Here is a 9,211-nt window from a genome sequence, read left to right on the forward strand (position 1 = left end):
GTGATTTCAAGGCTGACGGACCAGATTCTCAATACTGATGAATGCAATTCTGTCTTGAATTCTGCATAGAGACAGAGCAGGAGATAGATCAGAACAGTGGTTAGGAACATAGTGGCTCCTCTGGTCAATGCGGTGGTGCATAGTAATGGATAAAGGGGAAAAAGTCCCACATCTCCCATGCAATGCAGCACAAATGTGCACATCTATGTATGTATATATGCACCTGCATGCTGACAAGCACTAGTTGGCTGGTTTCCACCAAGGTACTACTAGCAATCCAGGTGTATGGGGAGAGATGGCTGAGCGGCCACTGCACAGGCTGGGTGCTCACCTGTACGCTGAGATCCTGCACTTTCAGGAACTCTGGGTTTTCAGACACCACCAGTCCGGGGCGCAGAGCACCACACAGTGCTAACAATCCTCTTGCCCACTTCTATGGGCTAGAGATAAAATGTTCCGTGATTGGTGTCCTTCAGCTCAAGCCCCGTCCAGCTCAGTATGAACAAGTGACACACTCTCAGGAAGATTACCCTTCCTTGTTTATGTGTAAGGCACCTTCCTATCTCTTCATGTTCCTCCTTCCGCCTTATGACTTATGTCCCACCCCACTGTCTGAGCACCTTTCCCCAAACCACGGAACATGCGGTGTCTGGGCCAGACGCCCCAGGCCTTTCACTACATGGAGCAAGGGCAGCCATGGCAGCAGCTCATCTCGCGTTTCAGGGGGGGCAATGAATTGCGGCATGCTGCGACTTCAAAATACTCCATATGTATGCCGACGTGTCAGGCGTGTGCGGGCAGAGAGGCAGACAGTGCCTGGGCATAAGGGGTGAGCCGGGGGGTGATGCCACAAGCGTGACTGTGGAGCAGCACAAACCGCCTCGGTGAAGGGAGCCGCGCTGGGCTGGCCAGGGCAGGGCACAGCCCCGCTCCTAGCAGCCGTAGCTAACTCCAGAAAGGGCCATGTAACCACCGCCACGACCTGAAGCAGCTACCAGCAGCTCTGCTCCACGCCCGGCTGAGGGGCTGCGTCACCCGCCAACAGCCAGCGACACGCCGGGGTGGGCCTAGGGCCGGCCGAGGGGGAACGCCCAGGGCTGCGAGGCCGAGGCGGCGGGAGCGGCCCGGCCGGACGCTGGTAGCCGAGCCCGCCCGGCAGACGCTGGGACACCACCAGCACCCGGCCCGGCCCCGCCGCCGGGCGGTGGGAGAGCGGCGGATTCTGTCTGCCTGCAGGCCCGGCCCAGTCCGGCCCTGCCCCGCGGTGGACGGCGCGGCTCGGCGCGGCCCGGCCTGGCGGCACGTGGTGGCGGCGCGGCCCATGTGACCGGCCCTCCCCGGGCGCCGCGGCTCATCCCCCGCCCGGCCCGAGTCCCCGCCCGCCTCGCCCCCAGCGCAGCGCAGCGCTCTCCTGCGTGCAGTCACCCCGCACAGCAGGCAGCCGCCGCCGCCCTAGCACCATGGTAAGGGGGATGCGGCGCGGCCAGGCGGGGAGGGCGGCGGGGGTGGCCCGCGAGGAAAGGGGCAGTGCGGCCCGCTGGGGCACGGGGCTGAATTGAGCAGGCCCGGCTCAGCGCGACGCGGCCCCGAGGCCTCTCGGCGGCCATTTTAGTCTAATTTTAGCCGGGTGCGGGGGGAAGGGGCGGTGGGAGCGGCCGCGGGGCAGGAGCGGGCGGCGGGGCGGACCGTGGCGGGGCTGGGGCCCGGGCTCGGGCCCGGCGGTTGGGGTTGGCGTTGGGGCCGGGGCTGGGCGGGCGGCGCAGCGCTCCCTGCGGCATGGCTCGGGCGTGCGAGTAGCTTGGCGTCGGTGTGAGGGGCTGGTGCGGGGAGAGGGGATCCCGGCAGCCGCTACTGCGGGCCGGGCCCGAGGGTTGGTTCCCCGGCCGGCGGGAGAGCGGGGAGGCCGGGAGCGATCGTGTGGGAGCGCTGCGGGCGGAGCGAGGGCGGCCGGGACCAGGGCTGGCAGGCGGTGGGGACGCCCGTTCCCCGCGAACAAAGCCGGGGAAGGGAGCAGCCGGCTTCCCCGGGCACAAAGCCGCGGCTCCCAGCGAGCCGTGCACCTGCCTCCCGAGCAGCCTGCCCGGGCAGCGCCCGCCTCTTCGGATGTAATTGTTGGACTGAGAGCAAGCGCGCTGCGGATGGGCTCGGCTCGGCTCGGCTCGGCTCGCTCGCAGTAGGGCTTGCTAAACTGCTTGCTTTCTGTCGTGATCTCCCCGCTTGCCGTGTCAGTGTTCTGTTTCCTTTCTGCTTTAGGCTCGGGTTTGGACGGCTTGCGAGCCTTATGGGGAACTGAACACGTTGAAACTGGTGTTTTTGTGTGAAGGAAGAGCAGTTAAATAATGCTCTTGCTGTAGTGCGAAGTAAAATTGAGGAGTTTTTAAAGCGCGGTGTTGAAGCTGACACAATGCAGAAAACATTTTTGCTGCTTGTAGAGCCTTACCTCACCCAGCAAAATGACAGTGCTGGATGTGAGCTGCTGCTGTGGCGTTTGTTCCGCTCAAAAAAAAACCCAACAAAACCAACCCAACAAAAAGTCACCCCCCTATCCCAACCCGAAACTACAGACTCTTTTCTCTCCTGTGTTCAGTTTCCACTCCCCTCACTCGCCCCCTCCCCAGAATAAGCCATACGCATGGTAAGGTAATGGAAAACTGCTTGAGTAGTACAGCTGTGTGCCTAGCTCTATAAAACTGCTATCCAGAATCACAGCTGAAGATGCTGAGGTCTGCAACAAGCGAGTACAGAATTTACACCTCCTTTATCTCTTCTGCTCCAATCCTGCAAAGATTGCTAAATCCATAGTGTGTTCAGGTTGAGTATAGTATTTTTATTCTTACGGGGGCAGGCAGACTTGTTTATCTAGCACTGTGGGCTATCATCTTTTCTTCTGAGTGTTAATTTTTGCTGTTTACTGTATTCCTTTGATCTCATTTTGCAGGCTTCTGGAGTAACAGTGAATGATGAAGTCATAAAGGTTTTTAATGACATGAAAGTAAGGAAATCTTCAACCCCAGAAGAGATTAAAAAAAGAAAGAAAGCTGTTCTCTTCTGCTTAAGTGATGACAAAAAACAAATAATTGTAGAGGAGGCAAAGCAGATATTGGTTGGTGACATTGGAGATACAGTGGAGGACCCCTATACAGCCTTTGTGAAGTTACTACCTTTGAATGATTGCCGATATGCTTTGTATGATGCCACATATGAGACAAAGGAATCTAAGAAAGAAGACCTGGTATTTATATTCTGGTGTGTAAAAGCAAAGCTTGCTGTTAAAATTGAATATTCTGGAGTGAATGCTGGATGACTGAATAACTGCTTTGTTGCGGTCTTCTTCTTTCCTTTAAAGGGCCCCTGAAAGCGCACCTTTAAAAAGCAAAATGATCTACGCAAGCTCTAAAGATGCCATTAAAAAGAAATTTACAGGTATGGATCCAAAAGTGTTTTTGTTCATTGATTGTAATGCTGTTGTAGATGTTGAGGTTCTCACAAGTACATTGTTGTCCGTCTGTCTTCCAGGTATTAAACATGAGTGGCAAGTAAATGGTTTGGATGATATTAAGGACCGTTCAACACTTGGAGAGAAATTGGGAGGCAACGTGGTAGTTTCACTTGAAGGAAAACCCTTATAAAAAGACAAACAAGTGCCATCTGGATCAAAGGAGCTTCCATCTCTGCAGCTCGTTCAATTGGAATAGTATTAGTCTCCCCATCCCCTTCCCTCCTCAAAAAATAAGGCCCTTCCCCAATGCCCCTGAAGGAGATGTCATTGTTAAGCAGTCTACCAGTGATTGCCATTAGACTGTTTAATCCTGGTAGTTTTATGTAGGATCCAAGGAATGCTTTCACGTCATACTCTTAGCCAAAACTGACGTCGCAGGCATTCCTTGCAACATGTACAATGAATGTGATAGTTAATGTAAATAGTCTAGCAGACAGCAAAAGGTAAGCTAATGGAATGCCTTGAAAGTATTGTCCACTGGTCGGATGGTAGACTCTATACAGTATTACTTACAGTTGCACTTGATTGCAGTTCCATGAGGCTCTTGTGCATTCATACACCTCACCTGCCTTGACAAGCCTATTTTTGTGACATGGCAGCACACAACACTATGCATTTAAAGCACTTTTTTGTAATATGTTTGACCTGCCCCCCCAAAGGAATGCCAATTAAGTTGCTGTAACTGTGTCATCAAATTATTGTAGTACCTCAGTTTCATTCCTGTTACATGCATATCTTTACAAATGAAGTATCTGTTACGATGCCTTTTTGTTTTCCATTGAATGTACACTACTGAACAGGAGTAGAAGTTATCTGTTTACCATACGAGTCTTGAAACACTAAAGTTTTGTAAAACATCAGTCATGGTGGCAATTTCTGTATTAAAAAGAGCCTTAAATGGAACGTTGTTTTTTGAGATCAAAAACTGGCCACGTTGCAATAAAACTTGTGGCTTATTACAGAACGTTGCCTTGTTTTCATTGGAAAATACAGTTTTTAAGTATGTTTAATTTAAGCATATTTCAAATAACTTCTGTGGAAAGTATTGTAAGGGTAAACAGTCATTAATCTCTTCTTGAATAATGCAAATTTTTCATTCCTAATTGTGATTTAGGTACTGCTTTACAATATTTTGTGGCTCTGTTCCGATCATTTGATAAAGGACTTGCTCCTAGTTTACCGTTAAAGAAGCTACCACTACTAGAGACCACTTGCTCCATGAAACACTTGCGTCAGACGTGTACGAAGTAATTAACCACGCAGTGTGTTCCATACCTGAGTGTTCTTAAAGTTCTACATGTCAGAGTAAAACATTGCATGAAATCTTGCAGCTCGCCGGTTTTCTTTTGGGTAAGATGATTTGTAATGTGAGTTGTACACAGAATATGAAGCCAGTGAATAATCTGTGGATTTTTTTGAGTGTTGCATTTAAGACGGACTTGGTACAAGAAACAGCCTAAATTAACTGTTCTACTTGTTAGCTTCTATGTAAATAGAACTGGAAAGTGTTTGCCACTACAGAGGCTTGCACTGGGGACATGATTTGGCTGGGAGCCAAATAATGCTCTCCTTATAGAGAATTTGATCTGCTCTGTGTGAACAATCCTCCGTTAGCCAGAGCTATTTATGGCAAACACATGCTTTTGTATCTTGTCATCGTTATCCACAAATGGCAAAACTGGACATGATTCTCCTGGTATGCATGAAGGAGCGCTGTTAGGCAGCCACTGGCAGCTGAACTGTACAGGCTGCTGGAAGGAATGCTCTTTATCATTACCTTATTTTAAAAAGTTGGTAGAGTAGAACTGTGGAGCTTTTGAATGCAGGCCGTTTGCATTCAGTCCATTGCCCTTTTTCAGCAAGGAAGCAGATAATAATAAGTACCCTTTTTTGTAATAGCTCAAATAATATGGTGGTACTGTGTTTAGTCTCTCTTATCCTGTAGAACTTTAAGACTTTGCTTCAGGCTTCTGGCTGTCCCTATGACTTGCACACCTCATTGTGTTGGCTGTTCTACGTAGACTAAAATTTACTAGAAATTAACTAAAAAGGCATGATGACCACTGACTTACTAAGTGTATTAATGAGTCTTGGTTTTCTACAAAACTCTCCTTTCAGGTACCTTTTAAGGTGGAGAAGTAACTGATGGTATGCATGTTGTCTAGAAAAAAAAAATCAAGTTTTTATTCCTAGAAATAGTCTATTTCTGATTATTCACGTTGTGTGCAAAGCCCAGTTTAATGTAAAGACCTACTTTGTGCTTTATGTTTGACTTGAGTTCAGTATCATGATCTTTTAACTGACTTTTTCACAAGGTATGCTTTCTTTAAAAAAAGCCAAAACAGAAAATGTTGATTTTTAATAAACCATTTAAATTTCATTTTAGACAGTAAACTTTTTTAAGCAGTACTGTGTTTAAATTTATTGTTTGTCTCTGCTGCAAACAGTCTGGAAAGATGTCTGTGGCTTCCGAGTTGAATATTCAAGTTTATTTTTTTTAAACTAGCTTAGGTGTATATTCACTCAGTCCAAGTAGATAAAAAATTGAAGCACAAACTGTATTTATATAAGATTCCTACCAAAACAAGTTGTGGATCCAAACGGATCAGCCTGCCTTCAGTTTGTTCTTGAAATGACTGACTGACTGATGCGAGGTCCAATTCAGATGGCTTGCTTTAAAAAAAACAACAAACCAACAAAAACCAAACCAATAAAGTGCTACAGAACTGTTACTGTTTGAATTGTAAAACAAATGAGAGACGGCTGGCATCTGTTCCAAAATGGTTTGTCAGCTGTTGTTTTCTGTCATTATGCAAAATGGTGAGGGCCTCATTGTGATAGAGAAGTGGAGGAAAGTCTTCTCGAGTATCTTCTGTGTATCTCCATGTAGACGTGGCTTTTGGGTATCCTGGCTGCAGTTATTGTATTGATAAAGAAATTTTAGATGAAACTTTCATGAAGGTAGCTTGTGAGAAAATGGCATTTTTCTTCTTAAAATATACTTTAAAACCAGCAGCTGTTTGTTTGGTTTGGTAAATCCTGGAAGAGGTATAGACGTACGGGTTTGATTTCTCCAGAAAGGGAAATTGGTCCAGGACTGGGTGAGCAGGTGAGGTTTATGCTTGTGGCGATTTTAGAAATGCAAACTTTTAAATTAATATGGACTCGAGCGTAAGAATCACTCCTAGTCAGATCATGAAATGGATTTTGAGTGTGTTCAGTTAAAACCCAAAGTGTTTCTCTTAAGTGGGAGAGTCTTTTTCTGTTGTACCATTCCCTCAGAACGAGTGGTGGAATACAGCAGTTGCCACAGTTTGACAATAAGCTTTACTCTTATGCCAATTCCAGTATAAACCAAATTTTCATGTCTGCCTATTTTTTATAAACTTCTGTAAGTTCCCCTTAGTTTGTGGTGGCGAGTTAATGGTTGTAGAGTGAGAACATGGCACTAATGGTGGATCAAAGATCATCAATGTAGCACCTGTCTATAAGTATTGAATTTCTTTGAAATATTTCTGATTTTGAAAACCTGGTATAAATAAAATTAATTTAAATGTCCTCAGCTGTTGAGTGTGTTTGTGTGCTAGGCAGCACTTACACCATTCACTTTGCTGTTCTCTTTGGACTGGGAGCAGCCCAGGAACTGAAAGGAGAGATTGTGAAGTAAATGGGTGGAATATGTGCGCTTTTGTGACAGGTTTCACCTACAGCCTGTTCAGTTCAATACCCAGATGTACAAAAAGCCAGCACTGATGGCTCTGGAGGTGGGTATGAAGAAGTTTTTAGTTGGTTGGTGCTGGATAACCTTTTTCTTGTGTTGGGTCCTAGCTCATATGTTGACAAAATGAGATGGGTTGGGTTTTTTTAAAGGTAGCAAAAAATAATGTTTACACTGACAAGTCATTTTTGATACTCGGGAAGAAAGTGAGCTGATGTAGTGTGAAAATGGTGACTCCATGAAGAATGATCAAAAGGTAATCCTCTTGCTATCAGTGGTATCTCTCCTCTTAATCTGGAATTGTTTGGATCTAGGAATCACTTAATAGGAAGAGAGTTCATTTTGCAAACAGCTGTCAAGAAACAGCTACATTTGATTCTCTAGAGAAGACAGGCTTTTACACGGTAGAGTAACAGCCTTTCTAGTGTTTACCTAACATGCTTTCTGTGTGGCTGTAGGGGACATATATGGAAATATACATTACAAATGAGTGAAAGGTGTCTGAAATTATTTTAATACAAATTAGTGCTTAGTTAAATTATGTTCTTACTATTTTCATATGCGTTGAATTTGGGCATTTCCCTGCCTCACCTCCCATGGTGTTGAATCAACAATAACCCCCATAAACCTTACTATTTCTTGCATTGCGTATTTCCACAATCTTACTAAGAACATCTGAAAAGAAAAAAACTAACCCTGTAGTGGAAAATTAAAGCCTCTTGTAGGAAATTCAAATGTGTAGCAATTTATATTGTTTACTTGATAGCATTTTCCTCTTATATTGTAAGGCATACAGTAAAAATGTGAGGCACTGAAAGTAATTTTGACATTGCCTTTTTCATGTCTGATAGTAGGTTAATATTTCTGTTGTCACCTTTACTTCATAGTTACTTAAGATTGGAAAAAGAACTTGAAAGTGTCAGTGATTATTAAAGTTTATAAATGTCCATTCAGATGATAAAAAAATAACATACACAAACTTCAATTTCCTGCTGCTAGCTTAATTTTGACTCTTGTGTGAACAGGCTCAGGAATGTGTGTGTAGCTGTAATCATGCCTCTCCTCTTCCACCTCTTTATTTTTAAAAACAGCTGTGTCACTGCAAATCCCCACCAGCTGCCCTCCATCTTCTGTAAAGCTTTACAGACAATCTCCACTTGTACCTTTTAGTATCTGTTTTTACCCTCTCTTGTTTGTGATTGTAGGGGTTTGATTTAGAAAAACTAAATGCTGTAATATTATGCTCCTCAAAAGCTTTTCTATTATGCAGAAAGTTAAAAGCATCAGTTACTCTCTGGTGAGCACAGCTGCTGGGTATACATTGACTTGAAAAAAGAGATGTGATTCTGAGAACCGGTTTAGAGAGCCTTATTTGTGTCTGCTTCCTCTTAGTGGCAGCACTGCTTTCATCTGTGACCTTCTGTTAAGGCTAATGTGAGAGCTAAGCTTTTCTTCCATTTTGGCTGTTTCAACAGAAAATGGAATGTACGTGTTGCAAACAAGGTGCAGAGCAGCAGAGGAAGGTTTAGAAGAAGCAGTTTTTCAGAGACCTTTGCATCTACTGGGGAAAAAAGGGTTACAGCAGAGGATTTGTTTCCTTTCAGCATGAGCTTGCAGCTGTAGAGGCTGAGGTTATGTTATCTTTTACTCTGCCTGAACATACTGATTCCACAGTCCCACTGTCTCAGTGCTTTTAAGTAATGCAATGTGAACATTCAGCTCTGTAGTGGTGAAGTCTGTTTTATTCCTACAAGCATGAAGCCGTGCTATAATGGGGCTCTAGGATAGAAATACCATACAGGTGATGCACTTAAGCTGCCTTTGAACAGCCCTTTAAAAATGTGTATTTTTTGATTACACCAAATACAGTAATTAAGCTATTACATTGGTTGGGAATGAGGATGAAAGGGTGTAGTTGTTAATTAGGTGACTGCAAGTGACAAATACAATTTATGGCCATATTTTAGAGTCTTAGCCCTGTTATTTAAGCATGA

The 9,211-nt window shown here is 45.2% G+C and overlaps 1 protein-coding gene across 1 annotated transcript; it reads left to right on the forward strand.

The window, feature by feature from the left end:
• The first annotated feature begins 1,324 nt into the window (after window positions 1-1,324).
• On the forward strand, window positions 1,325-7,057 carry CFL2 (cofilin 2). Its single transcript, XM_061367578.1, has 4 exons — window positions 1,325-1,463; window positions 2,939-3,246; window positions 3,347-3,423; window positions 3,517-7,057. Exons 1-4 carry the CDS (start codon window positions 1,461-1,463, stop codon window positions 3,627-3,629), a joined length of 501 nt encoding a protein of 166 aa, XP_061223562.1. The 5' UTR covers window positions 1,325-1,460; the 3' UTR covers window positions 3,630-7,057.
• The last annotated feature ends 2,154 nt before the right edge of the window (window positions 7,058-9,211 follow it).

The sequence above is a fragment of the Neopsephotus bourkii genome, unplaced genomic scaffold, assembly GCF_033783945.1.
Source record: "Neopsephotus bourkii isolate Nb327-2 ecotype Australia unplaced genomic scaffold, CSIRO-AGI_Nbou_v1 NB_1388, whole genome shotgun sequence".
NCBI classification, from domain to species: Eukaryota; Metazoa; Chordata; class Aves; order Psittaciformes; family Psittacidae; genus Neopsephotus; species Neopsephotus bourkii.